The 14,810-nt window shown below is 37.5% G+C and overlaps 3 protein-coding genes across 3 annotated transcripts in view; all 3 read right to left on the bottom strand.

Annotated features, from left to right (window-relative positions):
* Positions 1-5,220, bottom strand: part of LOC131301827 (2-alkenal reductase (NADP(+)-dependent)-like) — an 86,949-nt gene extending 81,729 nt beyond the window's left edge. The window contains exon 1 of the mRNA XM_058328287.1: positions 5,194-5,220. The gene's annotated coding sequence lies outside the window, so the exon portion shown is untranslated. The remainder of the gene's footprint in view (positions 1-5,193) is intronic.
* On the bottom strand, positions 146-5,234 carry LOC131301828 (2-alkenal reductase (NADP(+)-dependent)-like). Its single transcript, XM_058328289.1, has 5 exons — positions 4,914-5,234; positions 3,387-3,564; positions 1,898-2,064; positions 1,402-1,484; positions 146-734 (listed from the first exon to the last, which is right to left on the bottom strand). Exons 1-5 carry the CDS (start codon positions 5,148-5,150, stop codon positions 356-358), a joined length of 1,044 nt encoding a protein of 347 aa, XP_058184272.1. The 5' UTR covers positions 5,151-5,234; the 3' UTR covers positions 146-355.
* Positions 5,235-7,140: 1,906 nt separating this feature from the next.
* Positions 7,141-12,195, bottom strand: LOC131301830 (2-alkenal reductase (NADP(+)-dependent)-like). Its single transcript, XM_058328295.1, has 5 exons — positions 11,798-12,195; positions 10,122-10,299; positions 8,999-9,165; positions 8,445-8,527; positions 7,141-7,734 (listed from the first exon to the last, which is right to left on the bottom strand). Exons 1-5 carry the CDS (start codon positions 12,029-12,031, stop codon positions 7,356-7,358), a joined length of 1,041 nt encoding a protein of 346 aa, XP_058184278.1. The 5' UTR covers positions 12,032-12,195; the 3' UTR covers positions 7,141-7,355.
* Between the last annotated feature and the right edge of the window lie 2,615 nt (positions 12,196-14,810).

Below are 14,810 nucleotides of genomic sequence, written 5' to 3'. Positions count from 1 at the left end.
TGCCAGTAAATGAACAACCCTAAAAAATGAACGATGCAAATTACAACAATAAAAACAAGATGGTCTACAATCACCGTAGCAAAAACCCTACGGTTTCAACCACCTACGGACATAAGTTAACGTTACTGGAAGAAGTATATGATACTTTGGAAATTAGAAGTTGTAAGAAACATAAGATACTTTTCAGTTCACAATTTATTCATCAAAGCCAAAATACACTTCAACGCATCCCAGCAAGAAACTCTTCTTAGCACTGCTCAAGTCAAAAGTACACCGGCCATAGTTTTCCGAAGCACCAAAAACAAAAAAAGGTATCTAAGAAATTTACATCCAGAAAATGCGAGGTGACTTTCACTCACTCACGAGCAACCAACACCACCTGTTTCCCAATATTGTGACCAGAGAAAAGCCCAATAAGAGCCTTTGGTGCATTCTCTAGGCCTTCTGCTATGTCTTCCACGTACGTAATTTTTCTTTCTCGGATGAGGGGCAGGACCATGTCAAGATACTTTGGGTACATGGGATAGTAATCGAAAACCATGAATCCTTCCATTCGAACTCGTTTTGTGATGAGGTAGAACATATTGTGTACACCTTCAGTCTCTTCAAGGTTGTACTGTGAGATCATCCCGCACCCTGGAATGCGACCGTGGAGTCTCATGTTCAGAAGTACCGCATCAAGCATCTTTCCTCCAACATTCTCAAAGTAGATATCGATTCCTTCAGGTAAGCACCTGGCAAACAAATTAAACAGAGGCATAGAGAATGTTAGATATTCCAGTTAATAAAATGGAAGAATGTAGCAACCTTGCTCCGAATGCAAAAAATGTTATATCTTCAATTTTCGTCTTAAAGAAGCAAATACAAGTTGCACTTTTTTGGAGTCCTATTAAAAGATAAAGAGAGAAGACTACAGTCAAATTTTAGAAGGCTGCCAATGAAATGGCAAACATGGCCATTGTGTGGACATTTATTTAGACATGCATTGGAGCCGTTTAAAAACTGGACGATGGCAATTTCCCGCACTCGGCATGTGGGTTTAGCCATTGCTCGGAGTCGCTCTAATGAGTCAGAAATACAACAAAGCCAACTAAGGGCTGAGTTTAGGGCTCCATAAACACGTTGTAAGGACACCTAATCGATTACTGTCCTTGAATTAGGTTGATGAAACCAGCAGTCCTTCAACCCAACAATGTACTCAAGTTCTAAACCTCCAATTACTGTCACGGCTTTTTTTCCTTTTTTGGTAATGCATGGTGTCTCGGTCAAGCTTGTGCGCACTTCGTATAATTCCGGTAGCCTCTTGTACAACCTTTCACATGCAACATGCTTATGCATGGGGTACGGTGGCCTCAACAGTTGCTATCACATTTTTCTCCAAAGGAAATAAGAAACACTCACCTTTTGAGAGCTTTATCCAAGTCTTGTTCTTCTTTATAGTTGAAAGCTTCATCGAATCCGAATTTGTTCTTCAGCAGATCAACCTTCAGTTGAAAAATGGTTGAAGAAAGAAACAATAGTAAAACGGAAAATCAAGAAGAGTCAATGACCATTATCTAATATTAGTATAAATTTTAGATGTGATACATTTCATAAAGAGAATCTTTAGTATTTGAGATAATCTGAAATATCGATTATGCAGAGAGAGAGAGAGAGAGAGAGAGAGAGAGATGCAATGCATCATGCCCTGAGCAGACACTACTCAGCAATGAAACAAGTTCCTCTGGTTGAGAAATAAAAGAGAACATGTTTGAAGCAACCGAAATTGTAATCAGGAAACTTGAAATTCGCAACAGAAATACTAGTAAACTGCTATCAAACAATGCCAAGGTATAAGACATTTACATAAGCAATAATTTAGCAAAAATAGCAGAATGGACAAGTGAAAGGCAATCACCTTTTCTTTGGATCCAGCACTTCCAACAACATAACAATTCTTTAACTTTGCAAACTGGCCGACAAGCTGACCAATAGCTCCAGATGCAGCTGAAACGAATACATACTCTCCTTCCTTAGGAGAGCCTACCTCATAAAAGCCACCGTAGGCTGTCATACCAGGCATACCTACAAAGTACAAACTCAACGCAATGAGGATCCAATTCCACTGTGCTAAAATTAGAAAGAAGTGGATATGGAAAACCAGTGCAGGACATGTTATAGAGCAAAAACATTGTAACGCAATGAAATATAAGAAGATGCTTTCCTTGTTGGAATCTTTATCAATGAACTCGATGAATTGTCCAAGAGAGAATGCAATGCACCGTAAGAGAGGAATGACAATGAGCATGAAGTAGAAAGGCCGTCCATGCCCATATACTAGATTTTAAAGCATCCAATGTGGGATAAGCTCTGTTAAAGCATCCAACCGGTTATCAATGGTGGGCACAAATTTCATTACGTAGAGTAGTAGTAAGAGCATCTTCAACCCATCTCTCACAAATTCTCTATTTTTGAGACTCAAATAATAATATTTTATTTAAAAAGTGTGTTTGGAGCACAATTTAAAAACACAAGTTTCCCTCCAAATCTTTAGTTTTAATATTTTCATAAGTTTATCGAATTATGTCGAAGATGGATCTCATTTTAAAGGTGTCGTTGATACCTTTAGAACTGTACCCTTTTTTATACGTTAAATCTGTATATATTGAGTTATTTGCAATTTACATAAATGAAGATCCATCTCCATTTTTTGAGAGAGTCTCCAGGCCCAAAATGGATATGGGTTGGAGCCTTTCCGTTCTCCATTTTTGTCACATCCTTTCTCCATTTTGGAGTTTTGGAGATGCTAAGCATCTCCCTACCAAGCTCTAAAACTCCAAAATGGAGAATGAAGGTAACATATTTAGGGAAGAATTTGTAATCTATCACATATTTTCTTAACTTTTTTTAATTATGGAAAAAATTTGGAGGGACCTATTGTTCCTTTTTAGAGATTTGGTCTCCAAATTTAATTTTTGGTCTCCGAAAATGGAGATTACTCTTCTATTTTGGAGATCAAATCTCTAAAAAGGATGATGGGTTCCTCCAACATTTTTCCATAAATTACAAAAAGTTAAGAAAATATGGGATAAATTACAAAATCTCCCCTTAATATATATGTCACATCCATTCTCCATTTTAGACTTTTAGAGCTTGGTACTTACGCGCATAATGTGTCACATAGCAGGAATGCCTAAGTAATATCATTGGCCTACTTTAAGTTACCAAATAACCAAATGAAATATACATACATATATATATATATATATATATATATATATATATATATATATAGACACACACACACACAGAGTTCTTTCATCTTCTTATCCTGCTATTGTACATAAGTATGTTGGAGGAGATAATCTACCTAAGTAATTTGAAGGAAATAAACGGAATGAACTTACCAAGGATTCCAGTATAATAAGAAAGAGGCACATCTGTGTCTTCAATTTTAAAGAGTGTCTCTGGTTCTGTAATGAGACTATACTCTTCCCATCCAGTCATACCCCAAACTAAGTCACCTTTCTTGAAATTTGGATGTCCTGAATCAATCACTCTAGCCACTCCATAACCAATTATAGGCTGCACAACATCAACAGCATCAGTAACTCATGCAGATTTAAGAATTTTCCGCAAGTCGACAGAAGTCCTAAATAATCTAGTTATTCGGCAGTCCTGGCCATTGAGTTGACTTGAGAACCATGGTTTTAACTTTTTCCCAAAGTAATCGACTAAATCTTCGAGGTGAATTATAGAGAGGCTGTGGAAATTATGTTGCCTCATTAACATAGAAAGATGCAAGATCATCTACTAGATATTCGTCTTGGTAAGAAATTTCAAAACAAAGTTGAAGATCAAATAATTGTGATGATACCCTAAACTGTTAAACATAAGTTGTACTAATGTAGAAACTGGAGTCTTTTGATCACACTGTTATGACAGTTTCAGAATTTCTCCAATTTTCGACTGCTCCTCCATGTTCTGACCTATGTTCTAAAAATCGATAGGTGCTAGTTGAGTAGAAAGGGGCACTTAGTACCTAGGCGCCGACTAATCGGCCAACTAGTTCCTAACCGGGAAGTAGGCGCAGACTAGTCAGCTGTCTAATCTAGGCGTTGGATCACCGCCTTGCAGCTAGGCAGCTGACTTTTAGAACACTGGTTCTGACGTTTGACTTGCTATCCAGTTACCAATTAAATTTTTGGATCTTTCTTATCAAATAATAAAACTACAAAAAGGGGCAATGAGCATTGGGATCGCAATCAAGTTTAATAATGCAGAAATTTCAACCAACAGTGTACTCCTCCAGGGTATTAATTACCTCCACAATCAACAACCCATATCTCCAAAGTCATCAGATCAGTCTATATCTTTCCACACAAATCTCAACAACCATAATGCTCTGTTTGGATAGTTCTGGATTTCAAATGAAGGGATTTTTTTCCGACATGACAAAATGAAGTGATTTTATGTTCAGTTTTGACCTAAATTATTTTATCTCAACCGACGGCATACTTTTAGCAATCTATTCATGAGAAATCCGTCAAAACTTCTGGGATCAATTATTCTTCCCGACGAGAGGGATAAAAACTAGCTAGTATGAAAATATCAACCGAAACTCAAAATGTCAAAACTACTGGAGTACTATATATAAAAACTAGTATAAAAATATCAAAATTTATGGGGTCAATTATTCAGATAGAACGGCACTAAAGACAAGTGATTTCAAACTTTTTTCATCTTTCATGATTTTTGTTTTTTTGTTTTGGACGTAATTTTTACTTTTTTTAGACTAGTCTTGTTTGAAACAAACAACTAATCCGAAATTGCTAACACGAATCTAACAAAAATTCAGAAAAGGAACAACAAAAATACGGAAAAAAAAAGTTTATTCCTATAGAGATATATATAGCTTCTAGTTAGTGACAGACCGAACCAGGAGTGAATGAGGGAACGTAGGTGCCTGTCAGGTTCCTCATGCAGGCACGCATGTAGGGGTCGCAAGACAAGTAGAGATTCTTCACCACAACCGATTTCGAACCTTGTGCTGCTTCCAGTCGAATCTTACTGGTCTTGAACTCGAAATCTGACTCTTTGGGGAAACCACTCACGTAGTCCCTCAGAATCACCTGCTTGTTGCTCACCTCCTCTACTACTCTCTCCGCCATATCAACACCCTCTCTCTCTCTCTCTCTCTCTCTCTCTCTAAATCAAAATGTGGAGAATGAGGCAATGATCGATGTCGAAGGCAATAGTGTGTGTGTGTAAGTATGCATGTGGAAAATGGGGATGGGAGGGTGAAACACGCAAGAGCAGAGGGGGTAATGGTTTTGGCTTCCAAAACAGAGTACTAGTATTTTTTTTTTCCAGACCTTGGAAAAGTCGTGTGATTATTGAGTGGTAAACTTTTGAATTAGGGAGTAACTCCACAAAAGGAATAGTGTTTTTTGGTTGGCTGCAGGGTGGAAAATTTGGAAAAAGGTGGGTAACACGTGGTGCTCGCTCGGTGCATCCGAGCCGTTCATTGCGTTTTTGTACGGCTCAGACTTGAAAAGAGAAAAGAGAGAGAAAGTGTTGGGATGAGAGGAGAGAGAGAGTTTCAATGCGAGCCGTTCAAAAGTGTCTTGAACGGCTCGGATGTGCTGAGCGGGTACCACGTGGGATATACCCACCCGGCACTGAAAAATTTCTCAGGTGGGTTCCTCCGGCTGAGAATTTTCAGTTTCCAGTTCTAAATCTTCATAGGAGTATCAAATTCAGCCAAAAGCAAAGAGTTTAATTAGTGTTAAAGGACTATAACAAATGTGAGATGAATGGCAATTATTTCGCCAGTAATGCATGAATCATCCGACTCTACGTCATTATAGGTATGTATACAGGGTATTTTGCGTAATAATGATATGTTTCGGTTCGGTTATTAAGTGAAACAGAAACCAAAACCAAAACTGAACCGGCCAGTTTTTTCAAAATCAAAAACCAAAACCACGGTTTAAATTTTGGTTAAAAACCTCACCAATTGGTTAGGTACGGTTCCGCTTACCAACAGTTCCGGCAATATTACCATCGCTATGGATGCCCAAACCAAACGCAAACGCGCCAATGAATTCCGGATGCTACGCATATCAGACCCATTCAAGTCATCCGAAGTTATCCCTCCCCAAAGACATTAACATTACAGTAGAGCATTGTTTGCCCCAACATCTTTGTGAAGCAATGCACTTGAAAGAGTCCAAACAGCAGATGAAATATACGCGAAAACATGAGAAAACATAGATTTTTTAGTCAAGGGAGAGAGGTTTTATTAATCTGGAAGGCGAAAACCTAAACATCAGACAAAAGGGAATTCCGTGGGAACAAAATGGACGTCCACAGACTGGACAAACCATTAGAAAGGGCTTTCTGAGCACATGTATGTGCAGCCCGATTACAATCACGTTTAATGTACTTAAAATCACAAGAAATAAACAAATTCTTTAACGCACAGCAATCATGATCTTAAAGGAGAACAAGGATAAACGAGATGCTGACTTAGTGCTAATTATAGCTAAGCTATGTCAATTAATGTTTATTCTTAATTTCTTATCCTTCTGACGATATCAGTGATGCTTGCAGCTATCACAAATCACAGATTAATAAAAAAAAAAAAACCCCTTAACTAGTTCTATTTTTACAAAGCTAGTGTAGAATCGAAATCCCAATACAAGACTCTTTTACTTGTATGCAAAACAAATTCAATTATTATTTTTATTTTAGTACTTTTTTTTGAATCACCTCAAAAATCAATTACTAAATAATAGTAACGTTCCTTAATCCTGAGGTGTTCGGTATCCATACCTTTTTCCTATGCTACTAACGTTATAATTGACCACCCTCGTGTAGAGTAATTTATAAAACCTAATTGTTTGAACAAATTTTACAGACATGAATTAAAAGAGGTTCGAGGTAGGCCCCGACCAGAGTTGGCAACACAGTGTTGTCGCTTGGAGGGACAGCATCGGAAAATTATTAATTGCTTCTGGAGCATCGTCACATGGTGCTTAGGAACCTTCTTCGCCATACATTAGTGTGACTTCCACCTTCAAATGTGTAGCTTCCACATTAATAATCACTAACACCACACCAGCACCGAGCTTAGTTGGTGTTGTATGAAACATAAGATACTTTTCAGTACACAATTTATTCATCAAAGCCAAAATACACTCCAACGCATCCCAGCAAGAAAATCTTACTAACAAAGCTCAAGTTGCTTAGCAAATAAAAAAAAACACAGCTCAAGTCAAAAGTTTACAAGCCATAGTTTTCCGAAGCACCCAAAAAGAAAAAAAAAAAGTATGCTTGGGATTTACATCCAGAAAATGCAAGGCGACTTTCACTCATTCGCGAGCAACCAACACAACCTGTTTCCCAATGTTGTGACCAGAGAAAAGCCCAATAAGAGCCTTCGGTGCATTCTCTAGGCCTTCAGCTATGTCTTCCACATACGTAATTTTTCCTTCTCGGATAAGGGGCAGGACCATGGCAAGATACTTTGGGTACATGGGATAGTAATCGAAAACAAGGAATCCTTCCATTCGGATTCGTTTTGTGATGAGGCAGAATAGGTTGTGTGCACCTTCAGTTTCTTCAAGGTTGTACTGTGAGATCATCCCGCACACGGGAATACGACCGTGGAGTCTCATGTTCAGAAGTACCGCATCAAGCATCTTTCCTCCGACATTCTCAAAGTAGATATCGATACCATCGGGTAAGCACCTGGCAAACAAATTAATAGAGGCATAGAGAATGTTAGATATCCCAATGAATAAAATGGAAGACAATAGCAACCTTGCTCCAATGCAAGTTCTGTTCAATTTCCGACCTAAAGAACCAAATACAAATTGCCATTTTTGGGACCTATGAAAAGATAAAGGGAGAAGACTAGGGCCAATTTTTAAAAGGCCGCCAAATGAAATGGGAACATGACCATTGTTTGGCTATCTATTTCGACATGAATCGGAGAAGTTTAAAAAGTGGATGGTGGCCATTTTCTGCATTCGGCATGTGGCTTTAGCCATTGCTCAGAGTTGCTCTAATAAGGCATGCAATGTACCGAAAGTTTACTGCAGAAATGCAACAAAGCCAATTACGGGCTGAGTTTAGGGCACCATAAATACGTTGTAGGACTCCGTATTGATTACTGTCCCTGAATTAGGTTGATCAATTCAGTAGTCCTACCCAACAATGTACTAAAGTTCCAAAATTCCAATTGCTATCACGCGCGCGCGCACATATACATTGGTAATGCATGGTGTCGTAGGCCAACTTGCGCGGACCTCAGACTAATCCCTGCCATGCAGCCTCTCCCACAACCCTTTGACACGCTTACACATGGGGTGAGGTGGCCCCAAGAGTTGTTATAACATCTTTCTCGAAAGGAAATATGAAACACTCATCTTTTTTTTTTTGGTACACAAAACACTCACCTTTTGAGAGCTATATCCAAGTCTTGTTCCTCTTTATAGTTGAAAGCTTCATCAAATCCGAACTTGTTCTTCAGCAGGTCAACCTTTAGTTGAAAAATGGTTGAAGAAAGAAACAGTAGTAAAATGGAAAACGAAGAAGAGTCAATGACCATTATCTAATATTAGTACAAATTTCAGATATGATACAATTCAAAGAGAGAACCTTTAGTATTTGATAATCTGACACATCAATTATGCACCAACTAACACTCACTCACGTCTGCAAACATGAGAGAGAGAGAGAGAGAGAGAGAGAGAGAGAGAGAGAGAGAGAGAGATGCAATGCATTATGCCCTGAACAGACACTGCTCAGCAATGAAACAAGTACTTATGGCTGACAAATAAAGAGAACATGTTTGAAGCAACAGAGTGATTGGGACACTAGAAATTCGCAACACAAATACTGGTAAACTCCTATCAAACAATGCCAAGGTATAAGAGATTTACATAGGCAATAAATGTAGACACGCACTGAATTATAAAAATAGCAGAATGGACATGTGAAAGCCAATCACCTTTTCTTTGGATCCAGCACTTCCAACAACGTAACAGTTCTTTAACTTCGCAAACTGGCCAACAAGCTGACCAACAGCTCCAGATGCAGCTGAAACGAAGACTTGCTCTCCTTCCTTAGGAGAGCCTACCTCATAAAAACCAGCGTAGGCTGTCATACCAGGCATACCTACAAAGTTTAAGATCAACGCAATGAGGATCCAATGTAGCTGAAAGTTTAAAGAAGTGGATAAGGAAAACCAGTGTAGGACATCTTAACTATTTCAAGCAACAAGTGACTCTGCTGGGAGAAATAACTGAATGAAATATAACAAGATGCTTTACTTTTGGAATCTCTATCAATGAACTTTTTGAATTGTCCAAGAGAGATTGCAATGCCATCGTAAGAGAGGAACAACAATGAACATGTCAGCTATTGAATTCAGCTTATCCTAAAATATAAGTACAAACCGATCACGAGTTCCCTTGCAACTGTATTCAAAATTTTCAGAATGAGGTGGTGCACAGGCCTTTGAACAAGTGATGGTACTTCATCAAATTTTCTTGTTTTTAAAACTGAAAACTGAAATTACACACCAGTAACTAAATAAACATCCTTCCAGATATTCTTCCAAAGAAACTTCCTGGTTGAACCTCCTTGATATTTAGTCTAATTTTTAGAAATGCTAGTCAATAATAAGAATTAAGTAAAAAGGAGAGTTGTGTGCAGTTTTCTGCATTATTTAATTAAACATGTGCGCGCGCTGAGAGAGAGAGAGAGAGAGAGAGAGCGAGAGAGAGAGAGAGAGAGAGAGAGAGAGAGAGAGACTAAATCGCAAATGGAAAATGTAGTTAGTCGCGTTGTCTTTCACATAGAAGGAATGCCTAGCCCAAGTTATCCCCTTGTTAGATCTCACTTACTAATATCATTGGCCTACTTTAAGTTATCAAATAACTAAATGAAAACAGCAAAAAATACTTTTTTTTTTTCCAGCTCCGTATCCTGCTACATCCTCAAGCGGTGAGGCCATTCCACGTTGAATAAATTGAAGGCCTTCTTATTGGGATGAGAAAAAGAAGAAGATAATCTAACTTTGGTCGTTTGTACCTCAAATAATTTGAAGGAAATAAACGGAATGAACTTACCAAGGATTCCAGTATAATAAGAAAGAGGCACATCTGTGTGTTCAATTTTAAAGAGTGTCTCTGGTTCTGTAATGAGACTATACTCTTCCCATCCAGTCATACCCCAAACTAAGTCACCTTTCTTGAAATTTGGATATCCTGAATCAATCACTCTAGCCACTCCATAACCAATTATAGGCTGCACAACATCAACAGCATCAGTAACTAATGCAGATTCAAGAATTTTCCGCAAGTCAACAGAGTCCTAAATATTCTAGTTATTCGGCAGTCCTGGCCATTGAGTTGACTTGAGAACCATGGTTTTAACTTTTTCCCAAAGTAATCGACTAAATCCTCGAGGTGAATTATAGAGAGGCTGTGGAAATTATGTTGCCTCATTAACATAGAAAGATCTTGTCAAAAAAAAAAAAAAACAAATTAACATACAAAGATGCAAGATCATCAACTAGACTAATGATTAAAAATTTGCATACAAACAAGATTCATATAAACCCAATATGGAACCATCCCATATTGCTTTCTCCCCCCAAATCCTCTACATTTTACCATTCCCTGCGGCCACAGAAAATAGTACTTGTAATAAAAAATGGTGAGCAATAAAATAGTTACTTATCAAAAGAAACAAATCCATGGGCACAAAAATAGTGATTGAATTAAAGGGGAGAGCCACCCCAAAATTTCCATAAATCCTCGAAAAATTTAAAGAAATACTCCTCTTAGTTTCACTCGAGTTTCATTTTCGTCCTCCAAGTATCAATTGCAACTTTTTTAACCTTTAAGTTTCATTTTCGTACCAAATTGGTCCAATTAATAACGTCTGTCAGTGAAACTGGACAAAAAACAAAAAAAAAAAACAGATTGAGAGCAGACATCATCAATTGGGCCAACTAGGTACGAACTGCAACGTCCAAACTGCCGTCAATCTGATTTTTCCCATCCAGTTTGGATGACAGAAGTTACCAATTTGGTACAAAAACCAAACTTAAAGGTCAAAAAAGTTGTAATTGATACTTAAAGGACGGAAATGAAACTCTGATGCAATTAGGACCATTTATATAAATTTCCCTAAATCCTCACACTATCTTATACAACCATTTTATCCCATTGTTTTAAAAATCGGCCGCTACGTAGCGCCGACTAGCAATATTTCGGATCTCCAATACAGCTACACCCCGCTATACCGGTGCTATCCAAAATCCACACCCGTATCGGCCGGTTCCCACTCCTCTCCCCCACTCTGCCAGTCATCGTCTCCTCCAAAATTAACCACCCCCACTTATTTTCCCAAACAATTCTAAAAAACCCACTACATTTGCCCCAACAATTGACTACCACACACACACACCCAATATTTTATATTTGTTTTCTCCTCCTACATCACAACTCTTTGCATCAGACGGGCACAAAAATTAGTGATTGGACTACCACACATACACACCCAATATTTTATATTTGTTTTTCTCCTCCTACATCACAACCCCTTGCATCAGACGAGCACAAAAAATAGTGATTGGACTAATGGGGGCATAACAGGGCAACCCCATCCCCAAAATTTTTAAAAAATCCTCACAGTAATAATTTTAGTGACAATTACATAAGGGTTTGCAATCGATCAATTTATGCAATGGATGTATACATAAATACCATTTGTGTGAATGATTAGTAAAGTGACTGACCGAACCAGGAGTGTACGGGGGAACATAGCTGCCTGTCAAGTTCCTCATGCGGCTACGCATGTAGGGGTCGCAAGACAAGTAGAGATTCTTCACCACAACCGATTTCGAGCCTTCCGCCACATTCAGTCGAACCTTACTGGTCCTCACCTCGAAATCCGACTCTTTGGGGAAACCACTCACGTAGTCCCTCAGAACCACCTGCTTGTTGCTCGCCTCCTCTGGTCTCTCCGCCATATCAACACCCTCTCTCTCTCTCTCTCTCTCTCAAAATAAAAATGTGGAGAATGAGGCGATGATCGATATCGAAAGCAATAGTGCGCGAATTTAAAGTGTGGAGGTGGAAAATGGAAGGTGAAACACGCGAGAGGAGAGGGGGGAATCGTTTTGGCTTTTCGAGCATCTCCAATCCACCTCTATTTCTCTAAAATAGAGGATGGATGTGACAAATTAAGGAGAGATTTTATAATTTATTCTCTTTTTTCTTCACTTTTTGTAATTTTTGGGAGAATTTTTGAGGGACCCACCATCCTTTTTAGAGTTTGGTCCTCTAAAAGTAAATTTGGTCCTCTAAAAATGAAGGATCAAAAGTAAATTTGGAGTACAAAATTCCTCCAAAACTCTAAAAAAGACGATGGGTCCCTCAAAGATTCTCCCAAAAAGTACAAAAAGTAAAGAAAAAATGGAATAAATTACAAAATCTCCTCTCAATGTGTTACATCCATCCTCTATTTTGGATGGATTGGAGATGCTCTTCAAGCGGATATTTTGCCGTGTGATCGATCGCATTGTGTGTGGGCCCCTTTTTTATTTTATGGTAAACTTGAATTAGGGACTTAAGAGTAGGAAGAAAATTGGAGCATTCACATCAAACATTTATATCCACTAGTTGTTGGAGAATTCAACCTCCAATCCCATTGCCAGGAGTTTGTATTCTGGTGGGCCTGCACCATTACATGTTTTAGTCATGATAAAACCTATGCAAATGTGTGGTGGTTGAGAAACCTGTCTTGTTTGAATGGTGTTTTGCAAATTTTTGAGTTTGATTTTTGGGTAATGAGCATAGAAAGAAATTATGATAATAATTGAAGATAAATGTAATGAGTGGAGAGAGATATGGAGAGAAATGAGAATAATGATTTGAGAGCGAAGAGAAAAATAAGAGTAATAATTAGAAGTAAAGGTAATGAATATTTTTTTAGCTGAATTTTTTTTTTTTTTAATACCATCCAAACAAGGCAAACTTAGCTCAATTGGTTTGCTAACTTCTCTCCTCAGTGAGAGTCGGAGTTCAAGTCCTACGAGAAGTGAGTTTAGAATTCAGAATTATAAAAAACCTCTGAATTCTTAATTGATTAATATATTAACACCCTGCCAAACATATGTCTGACAAAAGAAAAAATTGTGCAGTGGTGGGGGACTTGGTAATGGTCCTCCAAGGGTATGGGCTCCTGACGAATGGATTTGTTCATGAACCCCTGTTGACATATAATTTCTCTTCGGTGAAATTACACACTCATTTATATATTTTGAACAAAAACACCCCCTAACCCTTAAAAACGCCCAAAAGTATCCTCTCAACTATAACTGTTAACCAATCAGCACCTTTCTGTCAAAAAACCGTTGACATGAAGGGGGTTAGCGTGGATAAAAAAATTTATAAATGAAGGGGTTAGTTTGGTCGAGTTTTGAGGGGTAAAATCGTTATTTTCCCTCATTACATTAATAGAGTTAGCCAATTTTTAATTTCATATAGACGAGGGGGCACTTTTGGGTGATTTTAAATATTAGGGGTCTCTGTGTCCAAAATGTATAGATAAGGGGGTCTCTATGTAATTTCACATTTTTCTTACCACCGAATAACTATAGGAATATTTAAATATTCATCATCTTTATCCATGTCATGTAAGAATTCATCTCACCCTTTTTCATACTTATGTTTTCATCCTTTTAGTGTGTGAATTACCTTTCTTACCCTTTTCACTATGATATACATATATTATGTTATATTGCTTTCCTAATTTAGTGGGATTGGATTTGATTGTTTTCCCAATTTAATGCGATTAGATTGGATTATTTTCCTAATTCAATGTTATATTGCTTTCCTAATTTAGTGGGATTGGATTTGATTGTTTCCCCAATTTAGTGTGATTGGATTGGATTATTTTTCTAATTCAATGTTATATTGCTTTCCTAATTTAGTGGGATTGGATTTGATTGTTTTCCCAATTTAGTGGGATTGGATTGGATTATTTTCCTAATTCAATGGGATTTGGTAAATTTCAATATGATTGATTACTTATTTTTAGGAATATAACATGATAAGTTGACCACATATTTACATTTTTTCTTCATTCTTCGAGTTGGCCAACCAGATAACAGAAAGTCATATTTTTCATTGATCTTATTACATGGAACATGGCTAAATTACCGTAAAAAAATATATAACATGACATATTCAAACCATTACATGGTTAAATTACTATGACATTACATGGTTAAATTACCATGACGATTAATACGTGGACACGATTAATATCCCATGATTCGAACAAATATTTCATGGTAAATGGTTCAAATAAACAAAAAACCATTCAATCTGTGTATCGTCATGGAAACCTTCTGTAACACCCCGACTTCTTAGAACGAAAAAGAATAAGGAAAAAGGTAGCGGGTAATCATTTAACGGGCCGCTTACCGTTAGGATTTAGGAAGTAAATTGTTTATGACTTATTTTCTACATATGTGTCATTTATAAAACGTTAGTGCCCTAACCCTGCTAACATTGTCCCCGCGAAACCGAAACAATTAATCCGGAAAAAAGCGACATCTCATTCTAGGGCGAATCGGATCAAATCGTATTAGAATATCCCTAGATTTTAGATAATGAAAGATTATTCAAGATCCATCTAGATACACTAAATCTTGTTAAGATATGATAAGATTCTAGTTGGATTTTATTAGATATTACAAGATATGATAAGATTCTAGTAGATATTACAAGATATAATAAGAT

The sequence above is a fragment of the Rhododendron vialii genome, chromosome 9a (genome assembly GCF_030253575.1).
Source record: "Rhododendron vialii isolate Sample 1 chromosome 9a, ASM3025357v1".
Classification (NCBI taxonomy): domain Eukaryota; kingdom Viridiplantae; phylum Streptophyta; class Magnoliopsida; order Ericales; family Ericaceae; genus Rhododendron; species Rhododendron vialii.
Note: the sequence above shows the minus strand (reverse complement) of the source record. Positions and strands in the feature narration are given on the sequence as shown.